The sequence below is a fragment of the Trachinotus anak genome, unplaced genomic scaffold (genome assembly GCF_046630095.1).
Source record: "Trachinotus anak isolate AG129_WGS33_773 ecotype Australia unplaced genomic scaffold, CSIRO_AGI_Tana_v1 ptg000001l, whole genome shotgun sequence".
Classification (NCBI taxonomy): domain Eukaryota; kingdom Metazoa; phylum Chordata; class Actinopteri; order Carangiformes; family Carangidae; genus Trachinotus; species Trachinotus anak.
In genome coordinates this window covers 10474523-10492793 of record NW_027273852.1, presented here as the reverse complement: position 1 = coordinate 10492793, position 18271 = coordinate 10474523, and the positions used below count along the sequence as shown (strand labels likewise).

General features: G+C 40.5%; 1 protein-coding gene across 1 annotated transcript; it reads right to left on the bottom strand.

Annotated features, from left to right (window-relative positions):
• Nucleotides 1–413: 413 nt before the first annotated feature.
• Nucleotides 414–4271, bottom strand: LOC139620011 (protocadherin-8). Its single transcript, XM_071475139.1, has 3 exons — nucleotides 1657–4271; nucleotides 1357–1555; nucleotides 414–1103 (listed from the first exon to the last, which is right to left on the bottom strand). The coding sequence occupies exons 1-3, from the start codon at nucleotides 4084–4086 to the stop codon at nucleotides 790–792; spliced, it is 2943 nt and encodes a 980-aa protein (XP_071331240.1). The 5' UTR covers nucleotides 4087–4271; the 3' UTR covers nucleotides 414–789.
• Between the last annotated feature and the right edge of the window lie 14000 nt (nucleotides 4272–18271).

Genomic DNA, 18271 nt, shown 5'->3' with positions numbered 1-18271 from the left:
GCTGCTGTTGCTTGGAAACAGACTGAACCACATTTTTTGGATAATTGGTAAGCTGGGAGGCAATCAGGAATAGTGAGGGGATTCTTTGACCTTTGAAAATATGTAATTGTAAGCGCATTTGATCAGAAACGTAGCAAACTGAGGCTGCACAGTAACCACATTGTGTACCATGAAAATAATATAACATTGGCTTAAGCTTGCTATCAATTTAGCTGCGGGGGACCATTTGATTTATTGTGGCGCATAAGCCTTTAAGGCAAATGAAATGCATTCAGTTGGCTAATTGAGGTGTTTCTGTGTGTTTTATGAATATTTTCTCAAGACAATAGGTTGGACTCCGTCAATAAGACTGCATTTGAATCCTGTAAGCCCAGATAGGTAAATGTTTAAACTGTCGCTCAACAGCAAAACAATTTGATTTTAGCCATTTATTTGTGCAACAATGTGACAAAATCTACCACAAACATGGTAATCTTTCATACTGATTGTTTTCCACAGCAGAAAGGCCCCTTTCAGCTTTTAAAGTCCATAGGTCATGCCCCTTAAATAATAACACATGCTCTTGAAAATTCATAATAAAATTTTTCTTTACATTGAATCATTATGAAAAATATATTATTAATGTACAAAATCTTGCATATTACACATGATACAATGAACAGTCTTATATGAGCCAAAAGACACATGACATACTACAAAACACTGCAACAATCCAACATAGTCAATTAAGATAAAAGTACTGTACAATATAAAGACAAAATCCTTTTTGATGAGTGCATGATTTCTCGTTTAAGAGTTTGTATACTCTGGAATTGATATCTCATCTGTTTCCTGTATTCTGGCTGGTGTCGGTGGACCAACAAGAATATAATCAAGTTCCTGGTGTTGAACTTGTTCGTACACACTTTGCAGACCGTTGGTTTTGGTTATGTGAGCTGGGTAGTAGTTTTCCCTCCTGGTGTCCCGGGGAAGTGAAGCTGTCTTGGAGAACGTTGACAGATGCGGTCCACAGGCCAGACTCGTGTTGGGCCTTGTAGCTGAGGGGCTCCAGCATCGGTCAGAGTGCCCCAACACTTTGCACTCACTTGTACAAGCCCAGAGACCTGTGGAAAACAGCAGTGCTGTCAGGATGTAATATGAAAACCCCAGTTGAGCCTAAGTTAAATCAATCATAATGAGTCCAGTGGACTGGAAAATGTTTTGTTGTAACTAGATGTTTTTATATTCAAATATAAATTACAGTGAAAGAAGCAAAATGAATGGAGTTATAACACTGCATGGATTTATATACTCTCATTTGACTCCCCCTGAATTTCTATTTTATTATTATTTTTATTGTGCTTCTCTGACACTCACTGTTCATTGGTGGTGACTCTTTTTTGTGCACATCTCCACTTATGTCAGAATCACTGTCATTGAAGTCACTGTCCCCTTTTCCACTGTCCTTGCCACTGATGTGGGGATCTCTTGCTGATATGGTTGTGAATGAATTACCCTTCCATATAGTTATTGGTCTGACAGTTTCTTTCCCATATCCTGGAAGTGTAGAATATCCCTGCAAAGACACAGAGTTTCAACAAATTTTGAGTCAAGATGCAAAAGTCAACAACAGAGTGTGTGGCAAACTTGAAATCTCTCTGAAAAAGAGCAACTTACCTTTAATTTACCTTCCATCACTCTGCTGTTTGACTCAAAGATACCTGCTGTCTGCCTTCCATCCTCGCAGCCTGGCTCTGCTGAGTTGCTGCCAGCCAATTGAGGTTTCTCTGGAAATGGATGGGCATCAAACACTTTGCCTTTGTGGTTGGCAATCACTGAATCAATATGACCACTCTCCACTTTCTCCACATTTGGTATGTCGTCTTTTTCATCACACCCCCTTTCCCTTGTCTCTTTTTTCCGGCGGCTGCAAATGGTTGTGATGAGAATGATTGCCAGCAGGAGGAGAGAGCAGCTCCCTGCCAGTACAATGATTATGGCTATGGACATGTCCCATTCAAAGAGCTCCTCGCTGCCATTTTGAGCAAAAGAAGGCAGGCTGGGGAGAGTTCCTTCTATGAAACTTACGTGTATAATGGCTGTGGAGGTAAGCGCAGGGGATCCATTGTCACTGACCGACACTGTGACTTTGACATTGTCTGTGAGATCATACGTCAGCTGTCGGCTCACATGCACCTTCCCTGTTTCTTTGTTGATCGAGAAACCCAGGTGTCCCCCCTCCGTGATTTTATAGGACAGCTGTGCATTCATGCCTTCATCAGCATCTGTGGCCTTTATCTGGGTTACCACATAACCTGCAGGTGCATCTTTGGGCAGGAAAACCTCAGCAGATCCTTTGTAAAGTGGTGGCTCTATGATAGAAGGTTGGTTGTCATTCTGATCAACTATTTTCAGCCTGATGACAGCTGTGCTCTGCAGCTGTGGTGACCCCCCATCACTGGCTTGGATGTGTACGTCTAGTTGTTTCATTACTTCATAATTAAAACTCCTCAGTGCGTATATAGAGCCAGACACTGAATTGAGTGACACAAAGGTGTTCAGCGGGGACCCCATGATAACACTCTCCACTAGTCTGTAAGTAATTTTGCCATTGTTGCCCAGATCTGCGTCGCTGGCCTCCACCGTGGTGATGTAAGCCCCCGGGGCGTTGTTCTCCACCACTGAAACTTCATAGACAGCCTTAGTGAAGTGAGGGGCGTTGTCATTCTCGTCGCTGAGTCTAATGGTGTACTGAGTGATCTTTCTCAGCGGGGGTGACCCAAAATCCTCAGCCATGACCGTCAAGTTATACTCACTAATCCTCTCCCTGTCTAAGGCTGCTGCTGTAACTATCATGTAGCTGTCCTCATACGCCTGCCGGAGTTTGAAATGGTCGTGGCCGTACAAGGTGCAGTGGACTTGGCTGTTCACACCCGAGTCTCTGTCCAAGGTGCTGATCAGCGCCACCAGACTGTCCCTGTCTGCCGCCTCGCTGATGTAGGCAATGCCTGTGGTGATGGAGGTCATCGGGGTGATACTGATTTCTGGGGCATTGTCATTAACGTCTGTGACATGAATTATGATTTTGCACACGGAGGGGGTCGGGTTAGGTCCCAGATCAGTCGCCTGCACGTCTAGCTCGTAGGTGCTTTTGTCCTCGAAATCCACCGGGCTCCTGAGCGCCAGGCGGCCCGATTTATTATCCACTTGGAAAAGTTCTCGGATCTCGTGAGAAACCTGTTTCCCGAACCCGTAGACGACCTCTCCGTTTGAACCCTCGTCTGCATCAACTGCGTTTAAGTCCAGGATTACAGTGCCAACCGGCGCGTCCTCTGGCAAACTGACGGAGAAACTGTTCTGGTCAAAAACAGGACTATTATCATTAAAGTCGGTCACTTTGATAGTAACCTTTGTTGACCCCGATCTGTATGGGTTCCCTCCGTCTGTGGCGACCAGCTCCACAGTGTATGATGACTGAGTCTCCCTGTCTAGCTCTTTCATTAGCACCAATTCCGCATATTTAACCCCATCCGCTCTCAGGAGCACATCAATGGTGAAATGACTGTTGACAGAAATCTGGTAGCTTTGGATGTAGTTTGACCCGACATCAGCGTCCACAGCTGGGTCCAGAGGGATGCGGGACCCCACCGCTGCATTCTCTGAGATCTCCACCACAGATTCCTTGTTTGGAAACTCCGGAGAGTTGTCATTGATGTCCTTTACCTCCACCTCAACGTGAATCAATTTGTAGCGATCTTTGGAGAAATTGACCACGTCGAAAGTGATGAGACACTGTGGAGTGTGTCTGCAGATTCTCTCCCTGTCGATTCGTTCTCCGACAGCCAGCTCCCCGTCGCTTTCTCTCACCCTGATGAATGAATCATTGAATTGTTTCATCATCCTAAAATTGCTCTTGGAGGAGTGAGACGGACTCAAGGACATGTCCTTGGCGAGGTTTCCGATGACTGTACCTGGTGCGTCCTCCTCACTGGTCTGGTATCGTATAGTATTTCCTTCGGATTGAGCCACTGAGGCAAATAAAAATAGATGAATCGAGGATATAAAAATCCACCGATGCCAGTAAGTTATACATTTGCCGCGCGTCATCTTCGCAGTAATCTGTCCCTCGGTGGGCAGCCTCGCTGTGCGTGCTGAACAGATGGGACCGGTTCACCTCTGGAGCGGGCTCTCCATGCAGCTCCCGCCTTTCTGAACTGAAATGAGCTGAAAGCGAAAGTTACTTGCTCCTTGCGCGCAGCCAGTCAGATACGCTTGTTGCCTCGCCTTCAACACAGCTCCAAATTCTGCCGTGGCGGGGTTTATACAGCTCCTCATGCTAATGAGACCAAGTGTGACCAATCCCTCGCTTTAGAATTAAAAAATACCCCCTTATGAGAAAAATAAATAAATAAATAAAAAATCTCTAAGCCTGTTTTGAGAGTGCACACTGAAGAAAGTTGCAAAATAGGAAAAAAAAAAAAAAAGGGGCAGAGAGATATGAAACTGCTTGAAGATAGTCCCTGCACTGTTTATCATCTTACCACAGCCATTACCGAGTGATGGTTTTATTTAGCAAAAGCCTATTTCCTCTTCTTTTGATGTTTAGTTTATTGTCTATTGAAGGCGCCTCTGTGTGTGTGTGTATGTGTGTGTGTGTGTGTGTGTGCATGCACTCACAAGGGCATCTCAGTTGTTTTTGGTTTTGTTGAGCGCTCAGCTCATTTGAGAACAGCTTAATTATCATCCACAGCCTCTCTAAAGGAGGACTGATGCTAGATCGATCTTCTGATATAACAATAGGAGGATTTTCTTTTTCTGGTTATCTGTTGTGTAGGCTGCTAAAAAAAGAAAAAAAAACAAAAACAATCATTGCTGTCCAATACCACCGCCCCAATTGGACAACAGCAGATAAGGCATTTATTCAATAGTTTCTCTGAGAAATTTCTCTCAAATTTGGGATGACGAGATTGTTTATTTTTTCATTAGTCTTTATCTTTCCAAATTAGATTTAAGACCTTACTCTAGCTTCTCTCCTGATTTATGGGAAACATATTTGTTGAATACGTATATATGTTTATCTGCTGAGTTTTGACTACACCCCCCCCCCCCCCCCCCCAACACCCCGACATTGTGAAAACACAGCTCCCAAGTGTTATGAAATTCAAATTACATTAAATTCAACTTATACTCAGTGCTCTGAGATACAGGACGAGCCATTTATTTTTCTGCACCTTTTAATGCACAGGGTATCAGGAAGGGAGGGTTCTCTATGTGGCCACAAGTATGTGGTTTGGTGCTTTTTCTCACCTTAGTTCCAGTTAAGGAAAATCTTACTGCTATGGCATAGAATGATGTTTCAGACAATAATGTAGGCAAGATAACTATATGAATTCTGGCAACAGTTTGGGGAAGGAGCTTCATAAAGTTTTTTTTTTTTTTTTTTTGCAAAGAGACCTCATATCCAGGACCTTTGGGCTGGATCTGGAATATTGACTGTGAGACAGACCATATCACCCAACATCAGTGCCTGATCTTACAAATCTCTGCAAGAGAAAATCTTTGAAGACAAGATCCACAGTCTTTTGGAAATCCTTCCCAGAAGGGACAGAGGTGTTTAAGACACAAAATCAATGCCCAAGGTTTTAGAATTACATTTTCAACAACCAATCATTGATGTAATGTGCAGTTGTTCACATACTTTGCTTGGGTGTCCATATATTTTTGGCCATGTAGTGACCTATGCGCTAAAGTTAGACACAATACAACATCACCACTATCTACACTTCTAAATGTAACATTATATACTTTGCTACTGTTGCAGGAATACTGTATTGGGTTGCAACACATGCTCCTGTTTTGTTGTATTTGTTTCAACCTTTGTTAAGCTAATTTCCCAGATTTTTCAAATGGGATAGCTGGAATTGGCTGTATAAACTAAATTTAAATATTAATCTTGAAGACACATCTTCACTAAGGACCTGATTTAGTTTCCATGAAATATGTGAGCATACCCATTCCTTATTTTTAGATGTCCTGTCAAAACCTCTAGTGGAGCTTGTTTACGGAGGCAGGGAAAGGCTATACTCACAAATATTTTTTATCCCGTCATCTCGAGAGAACAAAGCTCTTTATCTCGACATAACGACATATTATCAGGAGAACTGTTTTTTTGTTTTCTTGAGATAACAGGATAATACCTTGAGAAAACAAAAGTTTGTTTTATCCTGTTATCTTGGGATAACAAAAAACTGTTTTCTCCTCATAATATCTTGTTATCTTCAGATAACGAACTTTGTTATCCTGAGATAACGGGATAAAAAAAATATTTGTGTAGTATGGCCTTTCTCAGTTTCCGTACTTATCAAATTTGACAGAATGAATTTTCTTTTTCAGTATAATTATGCTTGTGCTTTTTGCACTTCTTTGTTCTGCTGGGGCCCTGAAAAGCACAGTGTATAACTGCTCGTCTACCCAGCATTTAGACAAAGGTCTGCTCACAATTCATCTCTTAATATTTACTTAACTTCTCCATCTATCTTATAGAAGGGTGGAGGAGAGTTGTTGAAGATGGCAGCTTGGGTGTATTTTACTCTCAAGAATTCATTAGTCCACAGTATGCTGTGGTTGTAGCACCAACAACAACTGAAACAATGACTCCAATAGTACCAATAATGAGCTGAAACACTGTGAAAACCTCACAGAGATAGACTGAAATAGTAGAGGCTGCACTGAACAACAATGGTAGGTGGGTGATTTTACAGGACAAACTTCCCAATAAGAGCACAGCTGTGACAGAATGTATTTGTTTCTTAAATCACTGGTTATCACATTAGGGATTAAACTGCGTTTAGATAATGTTTTGGAAATATACATAGGCTATAGGAGTGATAAAAATGTACAGTACATCCATGAAGGCTTCCTCCTGAAATGTATGAAATTTAACTTGTCGCATGTTTTTGTCTCATCCTCAAATTTAATTTCTTCCATGCTGAATGACGCTTAGTTTCCAGCATATAATACAGTCAGTACAAGGTAAAAATATTAACAAATTTTCCCTGTCACTGGGTTTCTTTACTTTGTCTATTTACTGTGTCCATTTGAATATCTGGTGTTCACTTGAGCTGTCATTAAGAGGTTAAATTTGGGGGTGCCCCAATGATGATGAAGAAATGCTGGAGCTAACTGAGGGAGATTTTGTGAGACTAAGTTTCTGCAATGACAATAGATCAAATGAACCTGTGTAATGAAATAAGGTGTTGCTAGGAGAGAATTATCAACTGACTCTCAAGTTTCCTGCACCTGTACAAATAACTTGAGCATTTTTTTTTTTTTTTTTAATTAAACTGCTAAATTGTTTTGGTTCACTCTCACCTCATCATTCCCAGACACAACAAACACCAGATTTCACTGAAAAAGCTTTGATAAAAGGCACAGCATGCTACCTGCCCGGCATTGAATGGAACACAATTAGCGACTATCTGGTAAACATAGTGGATCATAGAGCAGCTACAGACTCAGATATTTCTGGTGGAGACCAAAAACAGAGGTAAAAGGAGAGTGAATATTAGACATCAGTTGGGCACAAACAAGACCCCAATTAAAGATAAATGCTAGTCCATATCTGCTGGATGTGTGTAGGCAAGTGTTCGCTAACATGTCAGCCATACCAGCTTTGTAAGGTCATTGTCCTGTTTACAGCTTGTCGCGCTGGCATCTTAGCTTTGGGTGTAAGCAAAATTAAACAGGAAGCAAATAAAAACATAAGACATAACCAAACAAGAAAACATGACCTAAGGTGCAGAGCTGGACATGACAGACATGAATATCTCTACCAAATTTAATGGCAATCCATAGTTGTCTTGCCTCATGATGGCACTTGAGGAAAAGTCAAGGTGTCACCAAATGATGTCAATAGGATATAACTGGGGACCATGAGTGTTAGAATAAATAATATTTTACTAAGTAAAAAAAAAATATATGTAAGGATATCAAAGTTTCATTGTTTTAGTGGCAGAATGTTACTAGAATGTAGCTTTAATATAGCAAAGGAAATAGCTGAAACCATTGAGGATGGTTCATTAAACAGGTTACTAAACAGGTGTTTCTTCTTTCAGCTCAGTTTAGAGACACGTTATGTATATATGGATTTCTTCTCTAATGAGAACAAAAGTGATCATAGATTCAGTGTGGGCGATTCTCTTTGGATTACATTAAACCAGGTCAAATGGCTGTTGTGATAGCTGGATTATTTCACTACAATACAGCATTAGTTTGAACTGGGACGCGGAGGAGTTTATGTGAATTTATGATAAGTAAATGGTTGTTTATGGTTGAGAAAGGTTATTTACCAGATGGTTGTTTTCGCTGTGTCGTCCATATTCCACAGTTTGTGGTGGCTTCATTTACATATCGCATGTAATTGTGTTGTTTGATTATCTAAAATGGAATACTGAATGTTTTTGCAGTGATGGATTTTCTGCTTATTATGACCTGCTAGAGTTTCAAACTCCTGAATTTTACATACCACACTCTACAGTTAGAGATGATAATAACACAGAGCAGAATTTAATACCTAAAACCTTTTACATTCTATTAGATGAGCTCAAGGTCACTTCTTGTGGAAGGCTTTACACTGCATCCCAGGCTCTGAATTTAAGTTACATTTATATTAATATTCAATTTTATATCTTTGTGTTGATTTATAAAACTGCTTTTCATTTACAGTGAAAGCAACCACCTGTCACAATCATAAGTCACAAAAAATGTGATGATGGAAAAGTGCGATATAGTAGCTTTGCAATTATGATCGTGTCAAGTGTAGCTATTTCCATTAAAGTTACGGGCAAATTATTCACAGCCTCAAACAGATTCACCAAGAGAGTGCAGGAATCAAGTGCCAAACGGAAAATGTATGAGAAAAAAAAGAGAAAGAAACGGTTGCAGGGAAAGATATTTTGAATTTACTGTTGGCCCACAGACACAATTCCATATTTAATGGGATTGTAAATGCATTCAGTTTCAAGGGATGCCTTTGCATTTTAAGTTCTCTAATCACTTTGGTCCATAATGTGCCTGAAGAAATGTCATGATCGCCTGCATTTGTGGAAGGCACTTAGCTTCGCATTCTTTTACAAAGATTAGAAATCAGAGGCAAATTACAGTGTGGTGCAGCTCAGCTCAACTGAATATTGCTCTAGAGGGAGATCACTTGCCTTAAAGAACTCTTGAGAGGCCAGACTCTCTTCTCCCTGTGTTTCTGTCTCTCTCTCTCCCTCCAACTCCTTGCGTTTCCTGTCAGTTATTCTGCTCATGTTCAACTTGACATTATATGACATTTGAGTTACATTTTGGCAAGTGGGCCTTCTGACACATCAACGCATCTATTACTGCACTTTACTGCTACTGTCTTGCCAAGAGATTGAGAAGAAGATACCATGTTCATGTCTGTGTGTAAATAAGAACTACTGCCAGCAGCTGGTTAGCTTAGCTTAACACAAAGACTAGAAACAGGGGGAAACTGCTTGTCGGGCTCTGTCCAAAAACAAAATCAGCCTACCAGCACCTCTAAGGCTCAGCAGTTAACACACTATATCTTGCTTGTTTCATCTATACAAAAATTGAAATGGATAAAGGACATGGTGCCTGGAAACAGTCTGACACATTACCTCCAGTGCAGATTAAACAAATGAGTTGTAACTTGTTAAGTGAGGCTTAGAGGTGCCGATAGGTTACCCCTTTGAGAGAATCAGACTAGCTTTATGCTAAGCTAAGCATACTGTCTGCTGGAAATAGCTTCATATTTATTAAGGGACAGAAATGATAGTGGGATCAATCTTGACATCTGGTTCTCTGGTAGAAAGCATTTTCACATAAAATAATCAAGACATTTCACAAGTTGCTTTTTCTGATGTGAATGCACACATGAACACATATGAACTAAACTGTTGTTTAGAGCTGAAGCTGAAAGGATTTCTTTAACATCTGAGGTAACACAGTAATGGGGTCACAGTCCCCTCCCATTTAACTGTGTCCTTTGTTCTCCTCTGGTATCTACATATGTTGACCTGGTCTGCATAATTGCCCCATTGTATTGCCAGAAGTGACACACTTCACAGGGGTTCAACCTTCACACGAAAGTTGTGTTTAAACATACTATGCTATTACTTTATTTTTAACATGAGTCTTTGATGTCAATTTTACTCACCAAAGGGATGGATCAGGATATTAAAAATCGGTGGTATATGAGAGGGAGAAAAAAAAAAAAAGATTGGCTTGGTTTTATAGACAAGATATGAGAGGCACTCTGGATCGTCTTAGCTTATTATGGGCTGTTGAAATACATTCTTCAAAACATGCTTTTAAATACAGGCTGCGAAATCTCAGATGGCCGCAGATCCCATAGGCAACATCAGATCTTTTTGTTCTGAAGATGCTCTCTGCTGATTAATTCAAACATCAAAATAAAACTCTGGTGTTTTCATATGCGAGAGTAAAGCCTCCAACGTCACATGGGGGTTTCAAACCCCAGCGGAAGTCTTAAACTCAGAGAGATGCCAATGTTATGCTTTATTGATTCTTCTCCTGCAGTTTGGAGACAATAAGACAGCTGAATATTTCATTTCTCTCTTTATGTTTGGACTGAGAGCTGTATCCCAGTGTTCAAGGTGTCTCACCAGGCATGTCCCATAGCAGACATAAACAAAGTTATTAGATGAGCAAGACGAGATTCAGAAGGAAATTCAATGCTGGCAGCTTTGGAGGAGGCCTCTGACAGTACGTTCTGGCAATTCAGACTGTCATGTGTCATTGTTCTTTTGGGAAAATGGGTGTTGTTTGACTTTAAATGTTACCACAGAGCTTATATACTCACCGTTGTTGAGTCTCATTTTGCAATATTGCACATGTAAATTAGAATTTATGTTTTGGAATGAGGTGGTACACTATGGGTTTTGCATACTGAAGGCGGATCAACTTAAATATGTACAGTAAGTGCTAAGCATTGTAGAAATGTAGGTCATCTTTCTCAGGCAGTGAGATTTTCTCTCTTTGTGTGTATGTTTTAAGAGGAGGCAGTGTTATCTGTGTGTGTGTGTCTGTGTGTGTGTGCTCATATGAGGGGGTTGGGGGTCATATCTGTAATGCAGTGAGACCCTCATGTCTCATACAATGCAGATGGAGGAAGCAGCTTCAACATTTAATGTTTTCTTGCCACAAGCATTAATATGGCTGTTTCTCCTCATGCTGTTTTGCTGCAAGCAACATGATGTTTGAGGCATGTGCTTCACAGGACTGGATGAGGTATAATTATGTAAATTGCATTCAAAGGAATCAGCAATAGCTCATGTGGAATGGATGTGTCAACAAGGTGTCCGCATTCACTGTGAGAATTTGCTAATTAAACATGACACCGTTTCTCTCTGAACACATGGGCACAGTGAGACACTGTGGGATTTAAAAAAAAAAAAGTACTCTGGTGTATATTGTATTTCTGGCTGAAAAATAATCTTCTTGGAAAAATAGGCTTTCATTTTGCCACTGGAAGTGTAAAAAATTCAGAGTTCACTACCATTAAACTTTGTACAGGTTGTTGACATGTGTGTAATGAAAGTGCCTCAACTTCAAACAGCCTGTCCGCACAGCAGCCTCTCTGATGCCCTTCTACACAAAAAGGGATGATTTATTACACTGGTTATTTGTCTGGCTCACTAAATGCTTGAATTCTATTTGACAGCAAGCATAGATAAACTACTTTGCCTGAACGTCAGAAAAGCACTGTACCTGAAAAGCAAAGATTAATCCAGTCCATCAGGAAACAGAAACACATTTTCCCCCTTTTTTTATTGTGATATCTTTCCTCAATGAAACAGTCTGCTCCTTATCTACTGTGAACTTATCAACATGGAGAACAAGAGGGATGGGGGGGGGGTCTAGATTTCTTCAGCTTCGGTTGCAGTCAAGGCACGTGACGTGGGTGAAGCACCAAGACAATTAATGAAGGAGAGACAAAGTGCTTAGAGAGCTTGTGAATGACACCTGAGCGTGGGCAGGGAGTGAAAAAAAAAAAGAATTTTGAAGTTTTTCTTTGACTCCCTCCTCCTCTTGCGTTCGCCCAAGATGAATTGGCTTTTCAGATTTAAGAAAGTACATGGCTGAAATACAAAGAGAGGCTCATCTATCAGCCTCTGAATAGTGAGAGAAAATCCTGTGGCTGTGTGGAGGGAGGGGAGCCGTGGAGGGCTGCGTTGTTGGTCTCTGATTAGACCCTGGGCCAGTTCTACTCAGGGGCTTGCAGCGCAAACATCAATCCTCTCCTCTTCTACTTCAAATCCTTTGAACCACTTGAGACAATTTCTTCACTGTAAAGCCTCCTCATAAAAGATTTTCTTTATCAAATGTGCCAGCATTTGTGTCAATGAACACTCGTTGCAGCTTGATTGTTTATTGTGTTAAATTCTAACTAGACAAAAGCAAACTCGAGGCATCAGTAATGGGAGTTTAAAAACAACATCAAGGCCACACTTCCATCATTCAGATGCAAAGTGTTTGTGGTCCAGTGAGTGAGTGAGTTAGTGAAGCTGCAGATGAGACTGTAGGAAAAAAAAGAGGGGCATTAGAAAGGGCTCTGTGCTGTGTCAGTCTAAACACAGAATAGAGAAAATACTGATAAATTTTAAAGCGCCTGCCAACCTCTTAACACAACACACACACACACACAGACACACAGACAGACACACACACACACACACACACAAACACAAACACACAAAAAGCATAACCAATTACACACAGAGCGGCATTATAGAAAGCTTTTATAATGTTTCCAGGGCGTCAAGATCTTAATTTTTGATGCCGCGTTATGTGCATCCAGAGTATAAATTGGCCTCCCCAGTTTTCTGAAGTGATAAGAGGTAAACACCAAAAACCAATAACTGTCAGCCGAACATTAAATCAAACTGACATGTCTCTTAAAAGGTACCGCCATGAAAAATTAACTGGGGGATTTTTGAGGAGTCTTAAAATGTGGATTTGTTTTTTTTTTTCTTTCCATCTCTCAGCTGGTGTGATCTACATTTTTTCACACTGTGACCGACTTAACTCTGAGGCTGAATACAAACAATTTGGCTGACAAAGCTTCATTAAATATAACAGCAATAAAGTGAAACTAAAAACCCTTAATTTCAGACAGGATTTCAAGGTTGTCTTTTTTATTTGCCTTGTGAATAGTAGAATATTACCTCATGTCTTAGTCTCATATTCTGCAATAGCGAGTCAATAGAGGTTAGGTTAACTTGACATGGATATACTGACTCGAAATGGTCACCTTGACTTTCTGTTACACAGCTTCCGAACCTCCCATATTGGCACGGCTGATTCTGTGACCCGTGAGAGGCGTCTTTAAAGATATTATAGGCTCAGTCTGTCTCAGTTGTGTCCTGGGTTCAGGAAAACTGTGAGAGAATCAAGTCGAACACCAACAGAGCACGAGTGACATTAAATCCTTAATAGTTATTGGTAAGATATTAAGGGATTACAGCACCATGGGATACCGAGACCAAGTGGAAAACTATCTGTCAAATATCCTCTCCCAGATTACCATGTTACATGCTGATGTGTCTAACCGCCTTTCCGTATATACCATAAATCTCATCAAAAATGTGTGTACATGGCAGTTCTGGAAATGCAGACTCAAAATCAGAGAAGGGGGAGACGTCATTGCCCTGACACATGTAGGTCTTGAGTCACTTGGCTTTGCATGGTTTCCACGGAGCAATCACACAAAGATCTAGCAAAGGTACAGCAAACTTAAACGTGTCAGCCAATTTCAGATGTGTGAAGCAACAGAGTGCTTCAGCAGCGCTAGCGGCTCATGGCCTTGGGCCTTGGGCTGTCTGAATCTGAAATTCACAGTTCAGAGCACACCCGGAGATGGAGCCGTAGAATCCTTGATGCCCTGCACAATGAGGCCATTTCATAGTAGATCACGGTAGACTCTTGCTGGTGTTGAAGGGAGAGGAAAGGCATTTTGACAGCCCAATGAAGAATTTATTTGAAATGTCTTGTGGTGTTGAGGAGATTTGCGTGCTCTTCAAAAAGCTTAGAGGGAAAACATTGGAGGGCACCCAGATATGAGTTTATACAACTATTCCTTCAGCCTGGTTTGAGTACTTAATCAACATTTGCACCAACTAGTATTGAAGATGATCAACCCTTTTATCCAAGAAATCTCTTGGACTTATTTATTTATTTATTTATTTTTGATGTCTGAAAATTGTCAGATTGATTCAGCACATCACTTGTGACAGTGTGTCCACATAGCCTAACCAAGCCCCACAGATTCCATGGTATCTAGCTGTGCACAGCAGTTTGTATGGAAACATGCAACCAAGAGGGAGATGCTGGACATGAGGGAGCATGAGAGAAAGTGATTTAGGCTGACAAGAGAGTCCCCTGCTTGATTTTTGTGGTGACAGGCTGTGACAGATCTCAGAGTGTACAGGTAAGAAACAACAGTAGAGAAATCTGCTTTGAGTATTTGAACAAAGAATACTCTGCTAAGCCAAACATAAACTGAAAGGACAGTGTGACACTTTAAAGGGTTAGTTCACCAAAATTATGAAAACAAAACACCACGTTTTTGTACTTAAAGAATAAGGCTAATGATATTTTTTGTTCACTGTGTCTATAGCGCTCAGCCCGTTCAGTCCCACTCAACACAAAAATCCTTATAAACAGATCAGCACATACCGTGAAGCCTAAAAGCAGCTGTAGTTTTGAGCAAACTTTATTCAAACCAAGTCAATAATATATTTGTTTACATTTACATACATTTGAACTATTTTCATCTGCAGCTGCAGTGCAATAAATATTTATATCAGCAGGACAGTGTTTGTCAGATTGACTCCTAATAAATGATAGTGTCAATGCTGAATGTGATGAAAGAACAAGTCATCCAGTGTAACAGTGCAGCTCACTCATGTGTTTTTAATAGTTTTGGGACAGAAATTGAGGAATATGGCACAGAGGAAAAAGCTGCATTGCTCTTTTGGCCATACGGACAGTACTACAATTCACGATGGTTTTGGTCTTTTGAAAATATAAGATATATTATCACCTGACTTATTTTTAACCTTTAGTGCTTCTACTACTACGTGCAGACAGATAGGGCTTCCTTTCCCTAAGGTTTTGAAGGAAAGGTGAAGGCTGCTCACTGTGCGAAGGTAAATGCTGGAGGATGTTACATGAATGTGAAATGCAAAGTTTCAATAGTGAACTCAAACCTTTGTATTTCCCTGAAGAAAGTCAGCTTTACACAATGCACCAAGTAAATAGTGAAAGCTTAAGAAATTGTTTAATCGAACTTTACGTGTTACCTTGCTGAATTTTCTTTAAAGGTCCCACATTTTACACGTTTACAGGGTTTTATTTGAAGTTTTCATATCCATAAGAAGATAAAACCTATGGTTTTAAGTACCAAAAAACAGCTGAATGTAGTTTTATATCTCTCAGGCTTCTATCTGGAGCTCTAGTAACAACAGGTCAGTGAGCCAATCAGAAGAAAGGCTAAAAACCTCTCCTCTGTTTGGCTGACTGTTTTCTAAGTGATTGATTAAAATATAGCAGATTTCAGATAAACACTCAGAGAAACCAAATCCTGCAAGGCTGGATAATGTGTCCATATGGGTTGGGCTTGGGGCATGGCTGAGAGCAGCGACTGCTTTGTTATGACATCACAAAGTTACAGAAGTACTGACAGCTCATTTTAAGGCACAGTTTCTGAAAATGGGCTTTGATACTTTCGCAGTATTAATATAGAACCTAGACCTGCTTTATAATCACAAAAGACATGTAAAGCTCACTTTATACAATATGGGACCTTTAACACAACTAATCATTTGTAGAGAGGCTGTGAGGAACAGACCAACAATTTAAATCGGTAAAAAAGCTAAACAGGTGTAGAGCTCCATCATGGGTTATATGTGGAGGTATGTCATGTTACTGTGTTGTATATAAGATCCACTGGTTGGCCTTTTGTTTTGGTTCTTGTGTAGTGATTTGTAAAGACTGCAGACCTGTAGCTGCCTCAGCTGGATGAATATCTGTGAAACAGGCAGTATGTACTAGCCAGAGGGCATGTGAAATAATTTACTTTTATGCTGTAGTCCTGTCTAACTGTCAGTGTCTTTTATTTCCAGTCAAGCACAGATTATTATCTGCTAGATTGTTTTTTAGCACTGTGGGTTTTTAATATTTTAAGACTGGTTCCTGTGTTGACTTTCTTGGTGGCAGACTGAGGGTACATTGGGGACAATTCCCATTTACGTAGAGCACATGGCATGTCCAGAGAAGAAATGTGCGGCGCTGTGGTGGGTGGAGTGTTTTGATTTGTGGTGGCACACCTCCTGGAAGTGTCTGTCTCCTCTTATAGGAGCCCCTTTTTCTTGAAGAACCTGCAGATTTATCCTTTTCGTTTAATCAATAAAACTGCTTGTAACAGTCGGTGAGCCATTTGATTGGTGTATTTTGATGAATGAATGTAGTGGATTAACCATTATTAAGACCATGATGCATAATGGCTCCTGTTTACTATATACCAACTACTAATGTCTAATGTCTTCCCCAGGTGACTGAATTATTTTTAATTAAACACTCCTCCTGTGGGATTAAGTTTTTAACATTTTGTAGTAGCAGCCTTGTAGCTAGCCCCTGCCTTATGCCCTTGGCTCGGTCCTGAGCCCTCTCTCCTACACAAACTCGCACACACAGAACAAAAAACACAAAGGTTAATTAGGCACAGGTGTGCTTTGCAGACCTGCTGGATTGCTCGTGGCTCTTTGGGGAAGCTCAGTGTGTGCCCTGCTGGCCATACAGCTTTAACCAGTGACACCAGCTCCCAGCAAAGATTGCGGCAGCCAATGAAATCGCTCTGCAAACATCAAGTTTTTCCTAGAAATATAAACCAAGCCTTGCACCACAGCACCAAAGTATTAATAGTGCTCTAAAATGATGTGGTGTGCTTTTACACCTTCATGCATTCTGCTGGAGACCAATTTCTCGAGCTATAGACAGGGTCGTTGGAGTAAAATCTACACTGCGTCTGTTGCAGTGAAACCACAATAAAGGAATATTATAAACCGCATTAGGCATGGATTCCATTTCTAGTCTAAAACATTGGATAATTAAAACAGAATCTGAATGTATAATGTATGGAAGTCAATAGCTGTTTTTATCTGCACTTTATATGTCTGTGCAATTGATTGTTACGTCACGGCCATTCAACCTACTGAGCACTATTGTTCTGCTAACACAAGGAGTTCAAGGAGGAATTTGACGAGTCTCACTGTGTAGTGTACTGAAAGCTTCAGACTGTAGAAACACAGTTTAAATATTAAAGTAGAAATCTGCCCGTACTCAAAACATAAAACAGATCTCCTTCTGTTCGCTGCCTGCGTGTGTTGTTGAATATATTCATATGGGCTGGATGACTGTGCTGATAGCAGGTGCATAAAAAAAAATTTAAGTTTATAAATGATAGATTGAGGAGCAGGGAACTCTTCAGATTTTCCTTTAATAAGGTGATGAGAATTGGTTCGTGTGCTGATTATTGTTCTCTTCCTTGAACTAATATCTTCGGGGCTCAACTTATGGTCAAGGACAAAACATCCTGTGATAGTCTATTCTTCAGCTGGAATTAAATATTTATTCTGTTTTCCGAGTAGGGTCATTTCATTTTGCTCCTGCAGACTCTTTTAGTTGTTCTATTGCGTAACTCACAATGGAAAAGCTAACAATAGTTCATTTCCTGCTCCTAAAGCACCAAAACATACTCCACTGTTACCTGGGTTTCAACGTGAAAGTCGACATTGTTCATGCAGACTGACTGACCCCTGCTTGTTGTCCACACCCTCTCCTTCACTTCATGCTATAGCAACTGCTCTAACTCATACCCCACAGGTACACAGGAGCCCTGCATTACACATTCAGCCTCGATATGGCAAGGAAATTGATTATGTGGAAGAAAAAAAAAAAAAGAAAATAAAAATGTGATCCTGCCGAAATGCAGAGCACATTTCTATTGCTCTTGTGCAGCAATGGTTTGCAATTCAAATGTAAACATGTCCGACATTTAAAATAGATTTCAGAAAACAAAAACTGAATATACCTACATTTTCACATTTGTCTAACAGTGTGTTTCTGGCTCAAAATTCAACATACTAATTAGCCCCTAGGAGATCCATCTAACAGTTTGTGATTTCTATCCTGATTTTTAATCAGTCTAATTTCTCTCTCCAAC